Consider the following 25,552-nt stretch of genomic DNA (forward strand, 5'->3'; position numbering starts at 1 on the left):
CACTAATCTACTGACTCGCTGTCCTCTGTGCCCAAGTGGGAACTTAGCTGGCAGGGATGAGGGGTATAAGCTGGGCTCCGCAAACCACTAACACAGAACTGTTTTCCTCGCTGGATCTAAGGTCTCAGGCTTGAGGCTATCTGTTGTTCTCGACCTCAGTTTGAAAGACATCACCGTCGATCCCACTGCTTGGGGAATCAAAGCACAGACAACCGAGGGTGAGGAAAGTGTATAATTTTATTTACACTTCTGGCTGCATCTGTTGTCCTTCTGCACACAACTTTACTAAGGGCACAGCCAGGAGGTCACAATTTTAAAGCTAAATCTTCATGGTTAGTGATTTAACATAAATGAAGTAAAAAAAGGTTGAAGCCAATAAGGTTTATTTTTTACACAGAGTTTCTTCCGCTCGCTTTCGTGATTTCATGAGCCAAACCGTGAACGTGTCGCTCTCCCAGGGGCACCCACGAGGGCATGCCTGTGTCAAGGATTCTTTCAGATTCCACAGACAGTGGGGCAGACAGACCTCAACACGGAAGGGAGTTGGAGCCGGGAGACAATGTTATTTCGACCGCACGTTCTCACTTTTCCTTTGAATCATTGACATGCTAGTGTGAGTGTAAGTTAAGGCAGGTCAGGGCGCACTAACATACAAAAACGCAGCTAATCATGCTGGAAGGCAGCAACGCGGGGGTGGGAGGTTGGCGGGGGTGGGAGGTTGGTGGGGGTGGGAAGGGGAGGACCAGAGGGGACCCTTCCGTTTGTGGGCAGCTTTAGTCATCATCTCCGCCACACAGCAGCAGGAGGGTCTTCTTGAAGTCACCAGATGTATCATCCTATAAATCCAATTCAGAACATTAGCCACTATGACTCACAGTTCCACTGGCCACAAGAAACTCCCAGTGACCAATTACACATATCTGACTTCTTTAGTCTCCAAACAGGAAATCCAAATGGATGACTCAGGTCAGGAATTTATAGAAGGAATTTCACTCCAAGTGATTTATTTATAGCATTCCGCTCCTCCCTCCCACCCTCTTAAAGAGGCAGTGCCAACACAGGCCCCGCCTAACCTGCATAACTTGGTTTTCCCCCTAACGACAGGAAAAAATCAGGTAAACCACTTATGTTCCAACTTCATACTAAATTCAGTCTGGTTTTCTGGGCTAAAGTATGGGTGTCTCCTACCTCCCTGCCCTCTCTCTAATAGACAAGATAAAGCCATGATAATCCAGTGTGGGCTTCAACCAGAGAAAGCTAAGTAGACCTTATAGATGGAACCTCAAGAAAAAAAATTGGAAATACTGGGTATGGGCACGATAAAACCATACTAGGCTTTCATTCCACAACTTTTTTTTCCCTACAATATATAGGAATCCCATTTAAAGTGGACTGACATTTTTTCCTCCTATAGCAATTCATCCTGAATAATGAGTTTGTTCCTTTGTCCATGGATGAAAAAGAATTTATTAAAAAAAACAAGTATACTTTTCCCCATAAATTAAAGTTGGAGGTGATTTAATTCCACAGACAAAAAAGCACTCTAGAGATTATTTAATGCAGGGGTGGAAGGATGAAGAGGGAGAGTCCCCCATTCAACTTCAAGACTATTAAATATTTCATATCTTTGAAAAGTGTCCCTTCCACTTCAATTTTATAAGAAAAGGTAAAATATGTTTTTTCAAGAATGCAGCGTCACATGACACTCCTTCTTAGGGTTTACCTGCCTAACACTAGTGAGGAGGGAGGGAATTGTTGTTCTAGGGGAACCCATGGAGAAGCCCCCATCTAACCCCAACAGAGCCATAATGGAAAAGGGGTGACTCCAGGCAAGATGCTATTTTCAAGGTGGCTTTAACAAATATTTCTTTTTGAGCTACATTATCTTAACTGGAAATTTAAAGTTTTTCTAGGAATTAAATTTGGGAGGAAAAAGGAACAGATGACCACCCCCCTCTATTCGCACAGACTTGGAGGGTTTAGCAGATCAGATTAAGGGGAGATTCCGTTACCTGAATCATAGAATGAAGGGAGGTTGCAAAGTTCTTTCTGAATTCGTGTCTAATGTTAAAGAGATCAATTTCACTTCTGGAAACCATGATTCTCATGAGAGTATGATCATCCGTGCCAGCTCCCTTGAAAAGAAAAATGCAAATTAAACAGTCTGGATTTAATATGGGGAAAACCAGTGAACAAGAGTCTGTGCACTTAAATGGTTTTAGTTTCTAATGCAAGCAAAAGTTTTAAAAGGTTTTTAGTCAAAATGTTTCGAATCTACTTGCCAAAATAAGTGATGTTTTACCAGCAGGATTTTTCCACTAGGAGTCTTAAAATTGTCTTGATTAAAACAAAAACTCCATCTTTCAATAATTATTATTATGGTATTTGTTAAGCATTTACTATGTGCCAAGCACTGTACTAAGCACTGGGATGGATATAAGCAAATCAGGTTGACAAGTCCCTGTCCCACATGGGGCTCACAGTTTCAATCTCCATTTTACAGAGGAGGTAACTAAGGCCTAGAGAAGTGAAGTGACTTGCCCAAGCTCACAGAGCAGACAAGTCACAGATCTGGGATTAGAACTCATGACCTTCTGACTCCCAGGCCCATGCTCTATCCACTACGCCAGGCTGCTTCTCTGAAATTGTATGTTCTAGGCTCTTTGAGCAAGAATGGAGCACTGGTGAACCTCTGCTGGACCATGGTTTAAACCTGAGTACAAACTACATTATCTGCAATAAACTGAATAGCAATAAAACCAATTCAATAAATGATGCCTTTATGACTTTTGAGATATCATGTGGCAATATATCTATAAAGTTTTTATCTATTCTTAGAATTGCTCAGTACCACTATATTTTTTAATCAAAATATGGTTTAGAATTGATGTCACCATTCAAATGTGTAAGACCTTGCACAACAATGCAGTTCAGAGGTTGAAAAAAGTTTTCAAATCTAAGCATATAGTAAAGTGCATATAAATGGCAGCAATTGGATATGTCATCCTTTGAGCCCTAGGATTGGCTGGGAGGCAGCACACAGGTGCCCTGATTGGTTTCTGAGTAAAAGGCACAAAAATTTCCATCCAAATGAAATGTAACTTCTTTAAATATCTTTCACAACTGCATTACACAAGTTTATAATTTAATTATATTAACAATGTGAATTGCAATGTTGTTGTTTGTTATTAATAACAGCCACCAAAAAGAAGGCTGACCCTTTACACCGAACCTCGGAAAAGCATGATCATATATATTTAATCAGCAACTGAACAATTTAAGCACTAGAATTACTTGGCACTTCATAGCCATTTGTGTTGTCTAGTCAAACAGCTGCCTTCTCCATTTGAGTAATTTCACAAAGGCATACCAAGATGAAAGAAAATTTGAAATTACCATTTAAATTTCATGTTATCTGATTTCATTTTGGCTTCTCTTTTATAGCCAAACTCTTCACACTACTACAAAAATGTAATGACATCGCATAAATTAAATTTGGTTGCATATCTAAAGTAGAAAAAGTGATTATAGAAATGTAAAATATCATTATTTTCTTTAATAAAAGTCCTCTAAGAGTATAAGTGGTATATGGTCACTTTTGTTTCAATGAGGGGATTTTGTTTTTGAACGAACTGGACTACCGTAACTATTGATTCAGTAGGAATTAATGGGTTATGCGACAGGCAGCTTGAAGATACCACCACCGACCCTTTTCTAAACAAATTCCTATATTATTATGTCCATCACTGGTAGAATTCCCTACAGCGTTGTCACTCAGTGTTATTTTACTATATTAAATACTGTAAAGTTGCAAAATCACCCAGTGACACAAAATACTGTAAGGTTCAGTACACTAAGCCTGATGCAGAGACTGAAAAGTGTAGCAGCATCAAACGTCGACCAAAACCATGTGCCTCAAAACGACATTTCTTCCTACCCTGAGCCTAGTGGATTGTGTTCTACCAGAACCGACTCCTGTTGTGGCAAGAACAATCCCTAATACTTGTCTTAAGACCAAATTGTGTAATGAACCCACAGGTTATTCCAAAAGAGACTCACTCTAGCTAGGGAAAGGATTTTTCCTCTAATAAAGAAAATTTAGGTTGCACATAAAATTCAATAAAGGTTTGCTATCCAGCACGCTTGGGAAATTCTAGCTGGACACCGAACATTACTAACAGTATGAACCGCCCAGCCTGCCTCGCAAACATCGCCAAGAGCTTGGGCAAAATCCTCTGCTAGAGAGTGTGTGCTGCTAGGACCAGGCACTAACCTCTAAAACTGTAGACAGAGAGAGAGGACCTCTAATCTCCTAGCAGAAACAAATCCTACCAGGGCTACTGTATCTGAGGAATAAGCATCAGCAGGTAGGAAGAACTACTGGTAAGAGGATAAAGCTGTTTGATAAACAGATACTGTACTAAGTGTTGGGGTGGATGCAAGCAAATCGAGTTGGACACAGTCCCTGTCCCACATGGGGCTCACAGTCTCAATCCCCATTTTAAAGATGAGGTGACTGAGGCCCAAGAAGTGAAGTGACTTCCCCAAGGTCACACAACAGACAAGTGGCAGAGTTGGGATTAGAACCCATGACCTTCTGACTCCCAGGCCCTTGCTCTATCCACTACACCACGCTGCTTTATTCAAAATCCCAAAAGAGCTCCCCTCTTTGGGAGAGGACTCACAAACTGTAAACCCCTTCCCTAAGAGAACAATCAACCTCCTCTGCCCTCCTTGGGGGCGTAGCTGAACTGTCGGTCTGAAGAGCTTGCAAAGTCGGTAAAGGCCAGATAGATGGTAAATCTTTAACTACACACCGAAAAATACGTACCTTCATAGCATAATAGAGCGTTTCCGCAAGGTAGGCAGGGACACTTCGAACCGACTTCACTAGCAAAATAAATAATTCAGTGGTTACTTGCTACTGAAATAAACTTGAACAAAGCAACTCTATTAACTAGAACCTGGAAGTTTCACTTAAAAAATCGAAGCTGTGCCTTGGGATTTTCACTTGCATTCAACTGGAATTCCCCAAAGCTACAGCACTTGGGAGAGGACAATACAGTAGTTTTGTGTGTGCACACTTATCACCCACAAAACTGGAGTGTTTAGCGCTTACTATGTGCCAGGCACTGGACTAAGTGCTGGAGGGAATACAAGCAACTCAGATTGGACAAAGTCCTTGTCCCACACCGGGCTCACAATCTTACTCCCCATTTTACGGATGAGGTAACCGAGGCACAGAGAATAGAAAGTGACTTGCCCAAGGTCACACAGCAGACAAGTGGCAGAGCTGGGACTAGAACCCATGACCTTCTGAATCCCAGTCCCGTTTTCTACCCACTAGGCCATGCCGCTTTCCCATAAGGTGGAGTGAGAACCTAAGTGCTCAGGGAGTGAGGGCTCAAATGCTTAGGTGTCAGTTGGGGGGGAAGAGGGTGGGGTGATGAAAGAGGTCAAGAAAGGCTTCCTGGTGGAGGTGCAATTTTAGTTGATTTTTGAATCAATCGTTTATATTGAGCGCTTACTGTGGGCAGAGCATTGTACTAAGCACTGAAGATGGGGAGAGTGGTGATCTGCCAGCTGTGATGGAGGACGGAGGTCCAGACAAGAGGGAAGGCAAGAGCAAGGGATCGACAGAGTATGATGAGAGCGAGGCACAGGAATTCATCCCTCCTACGAACCTGTAAGAACTCCTGTGGGCTCTCAGGTGAGGAGAGGCTTCTTGTCAATGGAGCCTTATGTTCCTGCTGAAATGTCATCAAGCTACGGTATCAGCACTGGGCAGGAAACTGTCTTACTCAGGTGGAAGCCCAAGGATAGATATAGAGGGCTAAGCTTTGGCCACCTGGACTCCAATTGAAAAATCCCCTTAAAAAAGAGAAAACCCACAAATTCTACCTATTGATTTTATTTTTAAATTTCATCATTTTTGACTGGATTCTGATGAGCAATCTAATTGCTGTCCCTTTCTCATCCCACAGTATTTGTTAAGTGCTTACTATGTATCAAGCACTGTTCTAAAGCACTGGTGTAGATACAAGTTAATGAGGTGGGACACAGTCCTTGTCCTACATAGAATTCATAGTCTAAGTAGGAGGGAGAAGAGGTACTGAATCCTAATTCTGCAGTTGAAGAAACTGGGCCACGGGGAAATGACTTGCCCTAGGTCACTCAGCAGACAAGTGTGATTAGAACCCAGGTTCTCTGCCTCTCAGGCCCGTGCTTTATTAACTAAGCCTTAAATAAATATCATTACTACTACTGTGAAGAGTCCAAAATGAATGAACTCCTGAGTCCCAGATGGTCTGGATAGCACTGCTTGCTCATCGGAAGGCAGAAGCAAGAAAATCCTGCTGCAGGACAACTACTCAAAGCTCTCAAACTGAACTTCTGCTAGATTTTATATCATTTAATAAGAGGACTCATTTACCTGAATTCACTGCTCTTTATTTCCCTGGATTGCTCTGATCCCAGAATCCAATCTCTCCAGACCCATCCATCTTCGAAACAGCTACCTTCAGATTATCTTCCCACTTTCCAAAGACATTCCTTCTCCAGTGCCACAGGCAACCAGCCATTATCAGAGCTGGAGTAAAGGGCATTTAACAGAAGGAGAAGCAGAAGCCTGCATGGGCAAGGAGCTAGCGAGTTGACAAGGCAAGAGTTTTAAAAAACTTGGGATTAGATTTCAAAGCTCCTTGGCAAGAGGGCAACCACTTGAATACGCAACAAAACCTCAATCCAAAATCTGGTTTCAGTGGGAAACATTTCGGTTTGCCCTATTTGCAAAGCAGCATATTAACTAATACCCACAGTTAATGGCATAGTGTTAGATCGTGGAAAATGAGAACCCAGATGTTAGTTTTGTCCCTACTCTTTGGTCAGGTTGCTGAGCTACCTTGTTTCTGAAAAGGAAATAACTGGGCTATTTTCCCATGCGTTAGCCTTACTGTTCTTAAAAATACTGTACACCCTCTAAGATTATTTCAGATACCTACCAATAGCCAGCAGTAGCTGCTCCAAATTACCAGAGGTTTCCCGGTCAATGGTTTCTTCAATTTGGAATCCCGAAATGGTCATGTATTTGTCAAACACTGAAAAGCAATAACACTTGTGTTTCAAAGGGGTAAATATGGCTCTTTACCAAAAGAGTGACTCAATAGTTTAAGTCACAGGTACCGACTTGATGACTGAGCAGAAATATCCTGGACAGTACTGTTTTATGTTGGTTTTGAATTTCATCATTTTTAACCATATAATGATTAGAAAGGACAGTGCTCTGCATATAGTAAGCACTTAATAAATACCATTAACTATGACTTTGAAGTCATTCTTTTCTAATAGAGTATTTAACCACTTATTTTGTGTCAAACATTGTTTAAAGCACTGGAGAAGACACGCGTTTATCAGGTTGGATACAGTCCCTGTCCCACATGGGCTCACAGTCTCAGTAGGAAGGAGAATGGGCACCAAAGCTTGGGTCTCCTCACTCATGAATTCCTGAGGGATGGTTGTTCTTTAGGGATTCAAACTAAAGGTTTCTCCTGATCACGGGGCTTATTTTCCCTAAGAACTGATTCATGCTTATTCACACATATGAAATTTATTTCCAGTCTATTTTGGAGTGTCACTAAGAAACCGCCATGACACACACATTTTAACCATGTCTCATATTCCCACCCAGTTTTCAAAAATGTGAAATGTAATTTTCTTCTCTTTATCCCCGCCAAGAAGGTAAAAAGATTTAGTGAAAAGAGGCACACTTTGTTTTAAAAGAGGAGTAGTAAAAACTCCAGAGGAGAACACTGTTGGGCATTTTACGAAAAGACGAACTCTTCCGGAGGACTCGTGCAGTATGGATTTAAGCAATGGAACAAATTATAATTACTTGAAAAGTCAAGATTAATGCAAGCGAGAGAGAAGAGAATGTAATGGATAAGTTAATCAGTCGAGACTTTATCAAACAGAAGTTTCTGTCCATTTTACACATCTCTACTTACCCTTTCTTAAGTGAGCCACACTTCGAGTTCCCAAAATAGTGATGAACTTTTCCTCATCTGTTCCCCATTTCAGTTCACCAGCTTGAAACAAATCCTGTTAGAATTCCAGCCAATAATACACCATTATTTCTGTCAAATCGTTTGCAGGTTACTTTGTCTTAGCAAATGAAGGGTTTTTTTTTCCTCCTCCATATTAATTTTTAATTCATCGCTTACTAAGTCTCACATTTCCCACTCTCAAAGTTAGCAGCGAGGGAGACTCCTAGTCCAGGACATTCCACTAGATGGTAGCACAATGGACCGACATATCAGAGCAGTGATTCTAAGAAGACTGTCCTAAATTCAGTCACACATCATCAGTTTAGCTGTAACACTGTTAAATTCCCCTACCGCCTCCATGCTTCCACCTCCTCAGATATGGAAGTGGACAGCCAGGGGAGGAAAAGGGGGCACAAAGGAAGAGAGATCTCCCAGAATCCCCCTTATATGCTCCTGTAGGGGGTGAGGCGTGGGTGTTTCTCTACTCCCACCATCTCAAGCTGCTAGTACGAGAGAGAGGCGAGCCAGCAGGAATGTAGGGGATTTGATGCTTAGGTTTGTGTTGAACATATCTAAACAGAGCAGAAAATGTAAATCCCATTTACTTTTTCTGTCCATTTACATTTGGGTCTTTGAGCACAATTAATCAGAACAATAATGGCCACGTTGAAAATGCTAAAGAATGACTGAATTTGAGAGACAACTAACTACCAATGTTATTAAAACCCTGAAGACAAGGTAGTCCCAGCTGCTCCCTTTCTGTTTACCCACCAAAAAACTTCTATGTTGTTGAAAACAAATGATTTGTATTCTCATAAAAGCTGAGGAGAATGCTGCAAATCTGTGTCAAGCTAGGAGAGTTTAGGTGAAGAAAGAAAAGTCGAAGAACCTGGGTTCTAATCCCAGCTCCATCACTTGCCTGCTATGTGACCTCGGGCAAATCACTTAACTTCTCTGAGCCCCAGTTACCTCATCTGTAAAATGGGGATTAAGACCGTGAGCCTCATGTGGAACATGGACCATGTCCATCCTGATGGGCTTTTATCTACCCCAGTGCATAGTACAGTTCCCAGCACAAAGGGCCTAAATAGCATTTAAAAAAAAAAAATTGTATCAACCGCCCATGCCATATCCAGCTTCAAAGAAACCCTATATATTCAGTCCTGCCATAACACACATTATTATCACGTGATTTGGCTTTAAAGCTATTAGGAGTACTAAGGAGCATTTGTCCAACAAGGTGAACCTGTTTGGATAGTGTTGGAGGAAACAGTTGTGCATGTGTGATGCCATGAACCCCATAAATATTATATTGTGATTTTTTGTTATGGTGGGAGTTTTGTGAGACCACAATCCTTGCATTATAAAAGAAGTGGGTGCATCTCATTTCTGTGCTCAGTCCCATGTGGCATTACAGGGAGGGGTATGCAGGAGAAGAGAGGAAAAAGGTTAAATAAATTCCTCATAAAGAGTGTGAAATAAAAACAAAAATGAAAACTTAACTAAGTGTCTCATGCTAGCAGGGTTGGTTTTTTGGGGAAAAGGTTGGCATTGCCAGTCAGTCCACTTCTGAATAAAATCATAGGCTTCTGAAGGCGCCTTAAACTACTATTTTAGACTACTGCCCATAAAGGTCGAGATATAACACACAGATGGCAATTGAGAAGTGTAATTGCAAAAGGTTGACGCCTCCCTGTGCATTTCTAAAATAAATTTGCCAGATGTTGTCAAAAGATTGAGTGACTGTATTTTCAATCTAGCAAGGGAAAAGCACCACCTATGATTGCCAATATAATTACGGAAAAAAATCACCAATAAAGAATCTCTCCAACGTCAGGATTAATTTATTATAGCCTGGTGCTATAAACTACAGTTTCATCTTGTAAGTGTTTAAATAATTGCACTCATGTTTCACTCACGATAAGCAGACTCTGTAATAGTCACTAATAGCACATATTTACCATGTGTGCACAGCTCGCATATAAAATGGCAAAAGGAAACATCATATGGTCAAGACATTTGTTGTGGGTAACAAACAACATGGTTTAAAAATAAAAATAAATTTAGACTAAAAAAATCTACAACTGAATCCTTAGTCTAAATTCAAGTGATTTATCTTACATGGAATGACAAAAAATATCAATTTTTACCATGAATTCAAAAAAAGGGTTGAGAGCAGCTACCATGATCATGGACATTGTTTTTTGCATGTTAAACAGGCACATTGTATAATATTGTGGGAATCTGTAAATTAGTTATAAAATATATTGACTGATCTAACCCAGTACTTAGTACTGTTTTGGTAAATATTAAGCCCTTAACAAACATCATAATCATTAGAATTACTGCCCTTCGATCAATCCATGGTATTTACTGACCACTTATGTGCAGAGCCCTCCACTAAGCACTTGGGAGAGTACAATTCAATAGTGTTGGTAGACATGGACCTTGACCACAAGGAATTTACAGTCTAGAGGGGGAGATGGACATTAAAACACATTACGGATATGTGCGTAAATGCGGTGGGCCTGAGAGTGGGGTGAATATGGAGTGCTTAAAGGGAAGAGATCCAAGTGCATAGGCTATGCAGAAGGGACAGGGAGTAGGGGAAATGAGGGCTTAGTCAGAGAAGGCCTTTTAGAGGAAATATGTGACTTTATCAGGGCTTGAAGGTGGGGAGAATGGTAGTCTGTCATATATGAAGGGAGGGGAAGATCCAGGCCAGAGAGAGGCTGTGGGCAAGAGGTCGGCAATAAAATCAAGATACAGTAAGTAGGGTGGCGTTACAGAAGCCAAGTGTGTGGACTCTCGTTATATCCCGGCTAGACTACTGTGTCAGCCTTCTCTCTGACCTCCCTTCCTCCTCTCTCGCCCCGCTCCGGTCTATTCTTCACTCCGCTGCCCAGCTCATCTTCCTGCAGAAACGATCTGGGCATGTCACTCCCCTTCTTAAACAACTCCAGTGGTTGCCTATCGACCTCCACTCCAAACAAAAACTCCTCACTCTAGGCTTCAAGGCTCTCCATCACCTTGCCCCTTCCTACCTCTCCTCCCTTCTCTCTTTCTACCGCCCACCCCGCACGCTCCGCTCCTCTGCCGCCCACCTCCTCACCGTCCCTCGGTCTCGCCTATCCCGCCGTCGACCCCTGGGTCACGTCCTCCCGCGGTCCTGGAACGCCCTCCCTCCTCACCTCCGTCAAACTGATTCTCTTTCCCTCTTCAAAACCTTACTTAAAAATCACCTCCTCCAAGAGGCGTTCCCAGACTGAGCTCCTCTTCCCCCTCTACTCCCTCTGCCATCCCCCCTTTACGTCTCCGCAGCTAAAGCCTCATTTTCCCCTTTTCCCTCTGCTCCTCCACCTCTCCCTTCCCATCCCCACGGCACTGTACTTGTCCGCTCAACTGTATATATTTTCGTTACCCTATTTATTTTGTTAATGAATTGTACATCGCCTTGATTCTATTCAGTTGCCATTGTTTTTACGAGACACTGTTTAGTGCCATTGTTCTTGTCTGTCCGTCTCCCCCGATTAGACTGTAAGCCCGTCAAACGGCAGGGACTGTCTCTATCTGTTGCCGACTTGTTCATCCCAAGCGCTTAGTACAGTGCTCTGCATATAGTAAGCGCTCAATAAATACTATTGAATGAATGAATGAATGACTGAGTTGTAGAAAGAAATCAGCAAGGTAAGGTAGGAGAGGGAGACCTGATTGCCTTAAAGCAAAATCGCTACAATATCTAACACAATAACTACAAACTTCAGTAACTACAAAATGTGCTTTCTTACAGGTGCTTATCTGAACTGAATGACACACCTTAGCTTACCAAATTACAGAATTAAAATACCTGGTTAAAGCATTCTTCTGTTCAAGAGGATGAAAACTGTTCTTATAAAAGGGTCCTTTAGTTTTCTGAGTTCACTTTCACAGAAAGGATCTGAAACTCCAGATTGCGATAACAATCCCACTGACTTTTCGGCATCGCATTACTTTCCTTTGGGCCACTTCCCCAACCTATTCTGGCTTTAGTGCAAGACTTTTCATAAAATGACCCCTTTCCAATGCAGTTGAGTAATCCAAAATAAATTTGAGTGAATTAGGAGTCACAAGTGCTTTTCCAGGAAGAGTGTGGCCTGGCTCTGACCTGAGTCTCCGGCCTGAATCACAGCAGAGTAATTGAGGCAAAGCACACGACCCAGGGCAGCGATTCTAGATGTCCTCTAGACTGACAGCCCATGGTGGGCAGGGAACATGTCCACCAACTTTGTTGTTGTGCATTCACCCAAGCACTTAGTACAGTGCTCTGCACACAGAAAGCACTCAAAAAATACCACCGACTGATCGTATGCTTTGGGTAGCTGGGGGAAAGGAAGGATGTTGCAGTCAATGGAAGTTCCGCCTCCCACTGAGAACTCCTACCCAAACCAGAGCAACCTGTGGCCCAGAGATGCCACAGTATTCTGGGCCACTGTACCCAATACATCCACGATAGGGTCATATTTGGCACTGGGGCCAATGCGGTTTCACTGCTCATCCACCCCATTTCAGCTCAGGCTTTTTGCCAGCCTATAGTAAAGGAGGCTCATTTAGGTCATGTTCCAAACCAAGCAATTTCCCTTTCATAACTTTAATGTCTGGTTTCTCTGGTGGTCCCTTAAAATGAACTCACAGAACACTACAATCTTGAATGGATTCAAAATGCTGCTCTTTCCACCCAAGAGTCTCATGTTGCAACAGGGTCTACGTTGATCCCCTGCTAGCCTGGAAAGTGCCCTCCTTCTCTATTAGTTCTAGTTTGGCAGCTGCACCTACTTAGAATTATTCTAATGGGGACAACTGCTTTTGATTTGTTGGTACCTAGGCAAATCTGGTGATGCCCTGATCATCTGTAGCATGTTAACTTTGAAAATCAGAGCTGTTAAAACCATCTGCTGAAAAACTGGCCCAAACACTTTCATCTGACAAAGGTCGGGCCACGCTGACGAAATGCTAATAAAATCCAAAAACAGAAAAAGAGAAGCAAGGCGTATCAGATGATCCTGTTGATAGTGGAAATGTACTAGGTTACCAGCAAAATGGCCTAAATCTCATGCAGAGTAACAAGAGCCCAGGGAGACATATCTTACCCTGCCACCTTGGCACTAGTAAGTGCTAAACTCCCCGGTGCCAACATCAGGACACTAACAGCAGGACCCTGGCAGCCAGCCCTCCGAGATGTGGGACTGGAGTGAAAATAGGGGTTGGTTGGGCGACTGATGGGTCTCCTTACCCTTCAGCCTCATTTTTGTCACAGTCTGGATCCTCTAGTGGGAAAAGACCTTCAGCAGTTGGGAGCGGGTTATGTCGATCGCCACCTCCCAGCCATTCGGAACCCTTGGGAGATGGCAATTTGGAGGTACAATTTTATAGGAAGAGATGACTAGAACTATGCCCATCTTATTAAGTAATGTCAGAGTGTCTGTGCCTCCATTTATATAAAATCAGATATGAAGATAGATCAGGGAAAGCACCATCCCGAACAATTTGGACTATGCCAGTTCAAAATAGGAGTGGTGATATGAAAATAACCAAGGCGTCCTTCGTCATCCAAACCTGCCCAAGCTGGCTGCAGACTTTAGGAATACTTATTTGAGCTGCTCCCTGCCCGTAAATTACGGGCAGTGGCAGCCCAGCAATGGATCTCAGGGGCTGCAGGAGAGAAATGTTCATTGCAGTAGGGATACAAATCACAAAAATCCCTTGAGTGGTTTCCCATGTATCCCCTGATTTAACATTAGAACCAGCCTAAAGGACTGCGCTCTATCCTTCCTAGATTCCAAAATACCATTCCCTCACTGTCTGCAGATGAATATTTCAAATATTTTTCATATTGTGCTTGAATTTCCAGGGTTTCCTTCCCTCTAAACATGCAAGTGTATTGTTTAGTCCCATATCTTTGGCAAAAACCTTAAGTGCAAAGTTTCATTTGAAAGCAATCAAATGAGAATATAAGCCTCCACTCACAATTCAATAAAGGAAATGTAGAGACACTGCCTTCTTCCAGATATAGCTAGAGTGGTCCAATCTGTAATGGGATATCATTTACCCCTGCATTACCTTATTCCTACTCCTTTTTCCTGTTTAGGAAAGGAAGTGCAGAGACACTGCCTTCTTCCAGATATAGCTGGAGTGGTCCAATCTGTAATGGGATATCGTTTACCCCTGCATTGCCTTATTCCAACTCCTCCTTTTTCCTGTTTACAGAACTGATGCAAGAATTTCCATTGCTCACATCTCAATATTATTCAAAAGCTCCAACATCTGGCTTCTTGGAAACTTTCTGGGTGGTGTGGTAGATCTGCTACATTGTCATTAAGTGATACATTAGGGTGGTGTCCACCCTGTCAAAATGCCTCTCCCAGTTGGAGAGACGTGGCTCTATGGTGGTTTTGCCAAAGTCCACACAGCTCTATCCCACAACGAAGCCATATGTTGGTAAGACTGTAAAAGGGCTATTATGAATGAAGAATTTCCTTGTTGGTACCTCCTCAGCCACTTTAATTTGCTGGAAATCAAGAGACTAAGCTCCACCCACCTGAGCATCCTGTTCGACTTGAGCATCATCATCAAGTGCAGGATCGGGGTCTCTGTTAGCCTAAAACCAATTCACCCCGGCAAAGTGTTAGAGTTGTGGGGATATTTACATTTAAAATAAAGCACCTTCTGGCATTTTTCTTGGTGTATGTTTTTCTCCAATAAAATGGTCAACAATTGTAATATTTACTAGATCAGTCTCTTCCCTGAAACAACCCCCAAAGAGAGAGGACACACACACCCCACCCACTCTGTTCCAATGGGTATATCTTAAATACTGGAAAATCATATCACTACAAAACAGCCACAGCTTAAGCAGTACTATTCTCAATACTTATTAATAAAATTCTGAAAAATATTTATCCAAGGACCTGAAAACAGCCCTTAAAATGAACTCTAACAAAAAGAACTTTATTTTTTCTAGAGTATCCATTGTTCTAGTTCTCCCCAAAAAACACAGAGTTGTACCTGGAGCAGGACCACCAACATCCTCTGATAATATCCAGAGGTGTCCCCCGTGACATCTTCTTCCAAGTTTGAGCCATACTCTGCAACAGAATAATTCCACATTTATATTAACCCATCACAGTTCTTTTAATTAGAAAGCATCACCACCCTTCTCATTACTAAGGCAGAAGAACGGAGCCTTTTCACTGTGTGAAACCATGAAACCTGGTCAACCCAGCTTAGGGAAACAGACTCCCAAAGGGTGGCTATATGAGAAGACGAGATGAAAAACACATGAGACCCAGATTCAAGTTGAAAATTGAATTCCTTGCTCTCCACCTAGCACACTTAATGGCTACTGAATGCTGTCTGCAAAAGGTTTCAATCTCTCCCTGATCACACTGGAACCAGAATGCCCCTTCAGTACAGTGAATAACAAACCTCCATGAAAAATGTTCTCATCAAAGCCACTTTCAAAGAAAAGTCTTTATATTTTTTAATTCCAGTCCTCATCCCTGGGAACTTGCTTTCCTCTACCCAACAGTGTCAAGATGCACCTGTGGACTTGCTAAGCAGATCCCACTTCCCAAACAGAATAGTTCGCAGGACTCAGAAACACATGGGAGAGATGGGAATGACACTGTTCCCTCTCTACTTCCCCAACTTGGCTCATGGACAGTTGCAATGGAAGGGAGGAAGGATAACAGCCAGTGGATGTACTGTGCATCAGGAGCACCAGACATTTTCAACAAGAACCAGAAATGGTAGGGTCATCACAGTAGCAGCAACACAAACAACAGAGCGGCTTTTTGCTGAGCTTCCCGTCATAACCAAACCTTACGGGGCTCCCAGCAAGAAGCAGAGCACTGGCAGCAACCAAAGCAGATAAAACCACTGGCTCTCAGCCTCTGCAGTGGAGGCCCTGGAAGAATCAGCCCCACAGCATGGCAGCAGCACAAACAATTCCTCCTCCCACCTACTCTAGCTCTTACTTCTCCATGACTGGGGTGCAGTTCTTCCAGTATCCCCTCTCAGCAATACAGCATCAGCCAACTACTGCCTCCTAAAGGGGCAGACCTCAAAAGATGGATGGCTAGGAGCCTAGAGGCAACCACCTGTGCTGACTCTCAAACCAAGGGAGTTAGCCAGGTGTTGGAGTTCTGTTCAAATTATTCCTCTTCCATCCCCAAGGGGAGGGGGAGATTAGTTCGGACACTGGGGAAAGATGGGGTGGCTCAGGAGATGCAGCACAGTGGGGGAGGGCTTAGCACTTCCAAAAAGGATTCTTTTGAGGTGGACTAACTTGTAGTAAAGTGTCAGCAACACTTTGAATTTAGCCCTAAAGCACTTCGAACACTCACCCCAGCCCCCTAATACCTCTGTAAATATTCTTATACTCCAGAATTTCCCCTGTTGGTAGTCTATTTTAATACCTGTCTCCCTCTTTAGATTGCAAGTTTCTCAGGGAAGGGATCAAGTCTACCAGCTCTATCATAGTGTGCTTTCCCAAGTGCTGAGTGCAGTTTTCTGCACACAGTAAGCACTCGGTAAATACCATTAATTGTCTGACTGACTGATTTAGGAGTTAGTCCCTTCCGGGCTAGGAAGTCTAATCTTTCCCCAGGCACCTGCTCCTCTGGGACTCGAGAATCAGACTCAGATTCCTGCACTCTCTCGAACCAAAGCATACCTTCCAAGTTCTAAAATGTTTCCCTGATTTTGTTGCCTTGGCTCTGGTCAGTCTCATGACAGGATTCACACTGAAAGCATGGAAAACCAAAGATAATTCGTGAGCAGTTCCTTTACTCTTAGCTAAGGAGTAGCTAGAGTAATCAAATTTTAATAAAAAATAATTCCTCACTTTGACAATTCTCCACAGAGGTTCACATCCCCACTTTTCATGTGTTTTCTATATCTTTGGAATAGATTCTGTTTCCTTCTTACTGAAATTATTCAGTGCTTCCTCAACTCAGGTGTTCCTTAAGAATCACTTTGCTCAAATACCAAAATCAGATGCTAGAATGAGCAGAGAATGAAAGTTTAAACAAAGTTTATGATAGATTGAGAGGAAGAAGAGGCAGTTGTTGTATTACTGGAAAAAGGTCATTTACCTTCTTCATAAGCTTGTTTTATTTCCCTCAGCTCCTCGGGTGTTCTGGAAGCTAGAATTTCTGTTAGCACTTTTTCATCTGTCCCTGCTCCCTGCTTAAAGGAATGGAAAAACAGCAAAAGAAAACACACATCAGCAAAAGCAACTAAGAAAAATCCGTTCATTTCTTATAACAATGCTACTTGCAAAAAAAAATGTAATGCATTCTCTTTTCTCTACTAAAGTTTTCTGAAAATTTTATACAGCCTTCTCCTTTTCTTTTCCATTTACAAGTGTTGCCCTGTAACGCTTGCCATTTACACAACACCCTTCTTTTTCAGAATTCAAATACTTAAACCCATCCAGAGCCCACATTTCATACAGAAACTAAAACAGTAGGCTTGAGCTTCTGACAACTGCATAATTACTGCGTAAGTGCTAATTCTGAAGATACACTTAAACATTGTAGCTTTCTGCAAAGAACCCGTTTTGAAAATACCACACTTGAATCACTTCCCCTCGGAGTGTCTAATTCCTACCTATATAATATTTCCCAGAGCCTAGTACAGTGCTCTTCACACACAATAATAAGCACTTAATAATACTATTACTGCCATTACTTCTATAATTAGAACTAGGTAGGAAATCTTCCTGATTGGTAGTTCTTAGCCAGTGGCATTCTGGAAGGTACAGATCAACCTCAGTAGAACTACATTAAAAAATCTTCACCGCCATCTGCTCATTTCTCCATACCTTTTCTCACCAATATCAACATAAGGGGCTGTGTAAGAAATTCACGCCACCACAAGGTCCAGAATTTAAAACTTAGATATTTTGCCCCTCCAATATTTATACAAAGGAATTTACTTAAAACAGTCCCCATTTTAAGGATCACTTGATGAAAAGGGGACTTTTTTAAAAAAAAATAATATTTAAGTGCTTACTATGTCCCAGGCACTGTACCAAGCACTGGGGCAGATATAATCTAATCAAGTCGGACAAAATCCATTTCCCACATAGGGCTCTCACTTCTAATCCCCACTTTACAGGTGAAATAACTGAGGCACAGAGACATTAAGCGACTTGCCCAAGGTCACACGGCAGGCAAATGGTGTAGCCGGGATCAGAACCCAGGTCCTTCCGATTCCTAGACCCATGCTCTATACACTAAGCCAGGCTGCTTCTCTCTGCTATTACCAAAAATGACGTACCACAAATGTGTGTTGCTTATATATACCTCATTTCTTAGCCACCCTCTCTCTCTCCTACTGGGCCTTTTAATAACATGCCCCTTTCAAACGTTGTGAAGCAGAGTAAGTGCTGATGTATGAATAATTCATAAAATTCTCTCTCTGCTAATAGTTTACAAAGAAGCAAAAGCCAAGCCTTTTCTTGTTCTAAATGCTTTCCAATTGTTAATCTGATTAACAGATTAAACTATCTACAGTTCAAATAAAGTAGAAGGATTGTGAGTGAAGTAACATACTTACACTCAACCCAAGTGCTAAAAACACGATCAAATTTTCCAGAGACTAAAGATTAAAAACATATAAAGCATAATCCATATCTAGAAGTTAGATGTTCCTGAAATACTGGTTATAGCTTGATTCAATTTAAAACTGACAAGTCATTTGCGTTCAGGCTTGAAATTCGTTGATGACTTCTATTATATTGGGGAATGGAGTAGGAAGAGATCTGGAAAAACATATCCTTACTTGCAAATTTATTTCAGTTTTCACTTCTTAAACCAAAAAGGCTGAGGAATGTTTCTCTCCCATCTGCCAATTTTTATCTGTTTACACATCATCTTCCCTCTTCTTTAATACACACAAATCAGTATCTACATAACTATATTAAATCCCAATAAAATATCAAGGCAGGTAAATTATAAAAACTATTAAGAGGCTCCACAATAAATGGGGCAGAAAAAAGACTGTAATCTTTTCATTGATAAGCATCCATTAGTCATGTTTTCTCTCTCTTTCTCTTAACTGCCTTCCACTTCCCAACTGTCTTCACCAAAATAAAGAAGAAACAAATTTAGTATCACGGTAGGATTTGCTATGCATTTATATTAACCCAAAACAATATCTCATTAAGAAATGGTGTTCATTCTTTAGAGAAAAAGATGCTATATTGTCTCTTACTCTTTTACCTTAAGAGCATGCTTAAGTTCGTAGGCATCATAGAGCCGAGACGGTTTCATCAGGGCCACGATCAGTTTTTCAAATTTGCCTGTCAGTTCTGACTTCAGGTCATCCAGAAGATCCTACCTCACAGAACACACACAATACCAAAATTGAATAGCAGAATAGTGGTTTTATGCAAGAACCCTTTAATGTGAACATTTTAAATGAGTGTACCTTAATAGTTATTTGCAGTATATTGACCAATACTAAATCTAAACTCAGTTACAGAAAATCAGGCGTTGAGATGGTTCAATAAAATATCTTTTTTCAGATTAACAGTCTAGTTCAGCCTGCTGGTCCTGGGCATCATTTGTGAATGTTGGGGTGTTAGATGTTGTGTTCTCTCCACAGAGTGCTCGGGTCACTGGGACAGGGTTTGGTCAATGGTTCCCTGAGGCCCAGTTGACCAGATACCTTTGTCTGTTTTCTCAAACTCTTGGTCTCCTTTGCTTTCCCCCTCCCCCCTTCATGGTCAAGAGAAATCAGAGGTACTAGGGGAGGTGAAAGCTTGGTGACAGCTTCCTTCACATATGCCTGCTCACACATCTCCCCCAACTCTTGTCGGTCCTTCCAAAACCCAGTGGGGACAAAGACCTCTGTCCCTACTCCCTCACTTCCTACATTTGGGCCACAGCACAAAAGGGGACTTGAAGCCACTTAGAGTCAGCACTATCTTTTCAGATTACTCTTGCTAAATATGAACATTGTTCAAAAAGAGGAGAAGGGTATTTTGCTCTAAAGAAACAAATCAGAGAATTAAAGCTCTCAAGGTGAAGTTAAACCCACCTGACGATCTCAAGACTGGTTTTCAACCATCTCACAGAGGCATTTTCTCTAACTCCAAAATGTATTTAATCAGTGTTTCATGTGCCTTTCAGAGAAATTGTATTTTAATTAATGAATGATTACTACCTAAAGTGTCACCTCTGAAAACGAAGGGCAGTGCTATAAGTCTGTATACTTTATTTCTCTGAATCTGACATTTGTCTGATTTTCTCTACCTGGGTAAATGAGTGTGTCTTCTTTACATATGTCCCTTCCTAATGTTTCTGCTTCTTTGCACTATTTCTCTGAGGGGAACCACGAAATTCTGCCTCATCCCTCCCTTGCTGCAGTTACATGGCCTCTCTTCAAAACAGAAACAAAGCAGGCCAATGAAGCTTCCTTAATCGCTGGGTAGAATAAAAGCTTCCCATGAGATCAAAACCTACTTCCTCTGCAGAACTATGGGCAAATAAAAACCTTCACCTCTTTCCTTCCTCAAGAAGTAGGGGCGAGATGGAGTCAATATCAACAGGTTAGGTTAAATCAAGTTATATGAATTCACTTTTCTCTAAGATCGACTATATAATTCACTTATATGTACAAGAAGCTGGTTAAATAAGATTTGGAGGAGACGCTGTATTTTTCCACCTGCTTCAGAGCACTTTGGATGTGAATTTTCACAGCAGCTTCTCAGTGTTATAATAAGAATAAACTTGCATTGGCTCCATGCACATTTCCACTTTATTTAGAAAATAAGTCTGGTCTTAGTTTCTTCTCCCACATAGGTTAATCAAATTAAGAGACAAATCAGTGAGCTGAAAGTTCAATCGCTGGAGCCACTGGACTACATAGAAATCATTAGACACACATACTGGCGGGGGGAATCCTTCAGCCAAAGGATAGGCAAAAAGAATATTTGAGAAAAATTTCCAGAATCCACCTGATGAACAGTGCAAATGTACACCCTCGCATTCAAGACAAAGACTGCATAAGCTGAATTCCAACTGGCTGAGCTCATGTGGGCAGGAATTTGGGGGCCCTGAATTATGTCTTCCATGTGCCCATTAACTGGCCTGGGGCCAACCAACCAACAGCTACTTCTCACGGATAGATGGCTGACTGCCAGTCTCCTGTCCTGGTTGAAGGAGCGTCCAGCCTGAGCTGGTCTTGGTTGATCAGGGTGATTCCTTGGTTTCTGGCCTGGATGGAAGCTAGACTTATCTGTAGACTGCCAATCCCCAAAAGTGTAACACTGGAGACAAAGGTAAGAGCTAATCCATAGATAATTTAGCCTAAAAAAAATCCCCACTGCCCCCTACCCGGGAGAAATCAACTGATCTAGAGTACACTGAGTTCATGGGAGATGAACAATTAGACGAAGTGGACGAAAGACAAGCTTGGAAGAGGCAACACTCTATGGGAATCACTGACTCAACAATAAGGAAAGACTCCTATGTGAAAAAAACATGGTTGCCAAAACCACCAACAAAAAAGGAAAAACCAAAAATGGATGGCAAAGGAACAGAAGCCCAAAATCTTATGGATATCAAAAAGCCTGCAAAATCAGGGAGGAGATGAATGGTTATTTTTCAAACAGGCCTCATATTTTGCAGTCACTGTCGTATTCTAATTTGGGATTTAAGGAGGGAGGAGGGTGGACTGCACGTTTTCTTCCTTACCCTGCCAAACAGAGTTTTAAAGGCCCCTGCAATCTCTTGGCGCTGAGTATTGCTCCGAGCTGTAAGGAGAGTCAGGATACTCTCTTCATCAGTACCTGTAATTCATTGAATTCAAAGTTCTGTTATACTTCACAGATCTCTGAGAAGGAGAGTAGCATATGCATTTTGAAAACATTCTCTCAGTTCACATTCCCCTAGACTCTTCCATTTACTGAATTACCCCTGAGGCTCAATTCCTAATCACTGCCCTCGGGCCCAGCAATTAGCTAGAAACTTCACGGGGCATAAACAAGAGACAATCTTCTATATCTGCATATTCCCAAACCTTGGATTACCGAGTCAGTAGCAGATAGAATATAGTCAGTTTTCCCACCCTGGTTTGCAAAATCAGAGAAAGTTCTTTGCTAAACGCGTCTGCCTGGAAATGGTTACGTGCACACGTATGGTGTCAGTCAATGCATGAGCACTACAACATGATTTTTCCTTGATCCAGATTCTCCAAGAATGCAACCCTCATCTAACAGGAGAATTGTGTTTGACTGTATTTTAAGAACAACATCGCTAGGCCGCTTCAGCGGACAGAGTGAAGCTGCTGTACAGATGATGATGAAACTAAGCGCTGGGTTACTCGTTCATTCAATCATATTTATTGAGCACTTATTGTGTGCAGAGCACTGTACTAAGCACTTGGGAAAGTACTTTGGGTTGGAGTAGAGTGAGGCCCATGTAGGACAGGGACTGTCTAAACTGATTAACTTGTATCTACCCCAGTGCTTAGAACTTAGAATAATTATTATGATACTTGTTAAGCACTTACTATGTGGCAAGCACTGTTCTAAACACTGGGGTAGATACAAGGTAATCAGGTTGTCCCATGTGGGTCCTAGAGTCTTAATCCCCATTTTTACAGATGATGTAATTGAGGCACAAAGAAGTTAAGTGGTTTGCCCAAGGTCTCACAGCAGACAAGTGGTGGAGCCAGAATTGGAAACCCTGTCCTCTGACTCCAAAGCCCGTGTTCTTTTCACTAAGCCAGGTATTATACAAGAAAATCAGACTGGACACAGTTCCTGTTCTTCATGAAGTTCACAGTCTAAGGGGAGGGAGAACAGGTATTGAATCCTCATTTTATAGATGAGGAAACTAAGAGAGAGAAAGAAGTTAAGTTACTTGCCCTGGGTCACACTGCAGACCAAGCAGGATTAAAACCTGCTCTGACTCTCTGACTCCCAGGCCCATGCTCTTTCCACGACACCATGCTACTTCTCTAATCCCTTTAGCAATTGCAGCTGATCTTAAAGGTTAGGAGGGGAGATGGACCGGCAGAATATAGGGGAAGGAAAGAAACTAAAATAGCCACCACTTTATCATTGTCTAGAATTAATCTCATTATATGAAAATTAAACCTGCTGGATTTTCTGGAACAACCTTGGAACTAGCTTTCCCTAATCCTCCCATTCCTCTGCCTCCAACCTGGCTGTTGATTGCACTGAAGGCCCACTCCTGTGATGGACAGTGGACACTGGACAGAGAATGGGCCTGGGAGTCAGAAGGACCTGTGTTCTAATCCCATCTCAGCCACTTGTCCGCTGTCTGACCTTGGGCAAGTCACATCTTTTCTGGGCTTCAGTTACCTCATCTGTAAAATGATGATTCAAACTGTGAGCCCCAAGTGACATGGACTCTGCCCAACTTGATTAGCTTGTATCGAAGCAGCGTGGCTTAGTGGAAAGAGCACAGACTTGGGAGTCGGAGGTCATGAGTTCTAATCCCGCTTCTGCCACTTATCAGTTGTGTGACTTCGGGCAAATCACTTCACTTCTCTGTGCCTCAGTTACTTCATCAGTAAAATGGGGATTATGACTGTGAGCCCCAAGTGGGACACCCTGATTACCCTGTAATAATAATAATGTTGGTATTTGTTAAGCGCTTACTATGTGCAGGGCACTGTTCTAAGCGCTAGGGTAGACACAGGGGAATCAGGTTGTCCCACGTGGGGCTCACAGTCTTAATCCCCATTTTACAGATGAGGGAACTGAGGCACAGAGAAGTTAAGTGACTTGCCCACAGTCACACAGCCGACAAGTGGCAGAGCTGGGATTCGAACTCATGAGCCCTGACTCCAAAGCCCGTGCTCTTTCCACTGAGCCACGCTGCTTCTCAATGCTAGAGACTGTCCTGTAGATTTCATTTCAAAAAGAGACCTAACAAAATTCCAATTGTTATGGATCAAAGATGAACAAAAACATTTTTTCCAAATCAAATTTTCCAAATGTATGTAAAATACCTGATTTAAATAATATAGTACAATATATAGGGGGCTTTTATTTTTCCAATGTACTTTCACATCATTTATAATAATACTAATAATTGCGGTATTTGTTCAGTGCTTACTATGTGCCAGGCACTGTACTAAGAACTGGGGTAGATACAAGCAAATCAGGTTGGACATAATCCCTGTCCCAAATGGGGGGCTGACAGTCTCAATAGCTCACTTTATTCCTCCAACATTCCTTTGAGGGAGTGAGAGATGGACATTACTTTATATATGAGGAAACCAGGCCACAGAGAGGTTAAATGACTTATCTAAACTCATTCAGCAGACCAGGCTCAAGTCTAGAACCCAAGTCTCCTGACTCCCAATGCTGAGCTCTTCCCTCTGCACTACAATGACTCCTCCAAGAGGAAGGAATTGAACTATGGAAGGAGCTTACCAAGTCCTTTCATTGCTTTCCGAAGAGTCTCCGCATCAGCTCTGGCATCAAAATCAGGGAAGTCAGTCACAGTGCCTTTTGTTACCTAGGGAAAAGACATGGTAGAGTAGGAGGAAATAAGGTGACCAGGATAAAACATGTACAACTGATAGAATAGGAGAGCACACAGGAAATGAGAGGCCGCTCTCCTGAAGGGCTATAATGATCAGAGTCACACTTCTGAGCTGCCTAGAGCCAAATCATGTCTGAACTGGAGACCAGAAGTGAATCACAAGAGTAAGAGTGAGTCACAGGGGCTAAAAGCTCTGTCAGGTCATACCATCCTCTAAACCCCCAACCACCACCAAAACCCAACTGCTCTCTCTCTCAAACTGGATGACTCACAATAGGGCTTCCCCTATTTCTTTTGAAAATACTTTCACAATTTACTTCCCTCCAAGGCTGCTTCTTTGCCAGCCTGAGTTATTCTTTGCCCCAGTTCTTAACACTAGAATTCCAGCCTCCTCAACTCCCATTACGAATTTCATCTCCCTGCTGGCAATGATTCTTTTTAGAGGCAGCTCTCCTAATCTCTTAGACAATATTTAGCCTAAACCCATATAATTTATCCTTTTACTAGGTCCTTGGAAACAAGCCATATCTCCCCCTCAGTAAATTTTTGGTAAACTGGAAAAAGATTTTGGTAAACTGCATGAAAGATAAAAGATACCAAAAGAAACACCAAAGTATCTGTTCACACTCAGTGAAGTGTTCAGATTAGCTGCATTCCCAAAATATTCCCCTAAGTATTTCCAAGTGACTTTCAGGAGCCTGGTGCATAGGAGAGATGAGCACTGGGCATTAGCTGAAAGAGAGGGAGGAAAATAGGACTTGCTGGAAAGTGAGAAGTCACTAAAAGCACAATTAAATGGGGAATCACTCAATGGTATTTATTGAGGGCTTACTGTGTGCAGAGCACTATATTAAGCACTTTGCAATGTACAATATAACAGAGTTGGTAGATTTGTTCCCTGCTCACAACAAGCTCCCAGTCTAGGGAAGAGTTGGGTGGGGT

The 25,552-nt window shown here is 42.1% G+C and overlaps 1 protein-coding gene across 4 annotated transcripts in view; it reads right to left on the reverse strand.

Moving 5' to 3' along the window:
* Nucleotides 1-219: 219 nt before the first annotated feature.
* The window catches only part of ANXA5 (annexin A5), a 71,352-nt gene continuing 46,019 nt past the window's right edge, over nucleotides 220-25,552 (reverse strand). For 3 of the 4 annotated variants that reach the window (XM_029076778.1, XM_029076782.2, XM_007672997.4), the window contains exons 3-13: nucleotides 24,499-24,583; nucleotides 21,785-21,879; nucleotides 19,307-19,420; nucleotides 17,174-17,267; nucleotides 15,084-15,163; nucleotides 14,617-14,676; nucleotides 8,004-8,097; nucleotides 7,002-7,097; nucleotides 4,832-4,890; nucleotides 2,013-2,135; nucleotides 220-836 (exon numbers count right to left, since the gene is read on the reverse strand). In XM_029076778.1, the coding sequence (XP_028932611.1) occupies nucleotides 774-836; nucleotides 2,013-2,135; nucleotides 4,832-4,890; nucleotides 7,002-7,097; nucleotides 8,004-8,097; nucleotides 14,617-14,676; nucleotides 15,084-15,163; nucleotides 17,174-17,267; nucleotides 19,307-19,420; nucleotides 21,785-21,879; nucleotides 24,499-24,583 (963 nt within the window). In that variant the 3' untranslated portion in view covers nucleotides 220-773. The remainder of the gene's footprint in view (nucleotides 837-2,012; nucleotides 2,136-4,831; nucleotides 4,891-7,001; nucleotides 7,098-8,003; nucleotides 8,098-14,616; nucleotides 14,677-15,083; nucleotides 15,164-17,173; nucleotides 17,268-19,306; nucleotides 19,421-21,784; nucleotides 21,880-24,498; nucleotides 24,584-25,552) is intronic. The other variant, XM_029076779.1, reaches the window with a different exon arrangement.

This window comes from Ornithorhynchus anatinus, chromosome 12 (genome assembly GCF_004115215.2).
Source record: "Ornithorhynchus anatinus isolate Pmale09 chromosome 12, mOrnAna1.pri.v4, whole genome shotgun sequence".
NCBI classification, from domain to species: Eukaryota; Metazoa; Chordata; class Mammalia; order Monotremata; family Ornithorhynchidae; genus Ornithorhynchus; species Ornithorhynchus anatinus.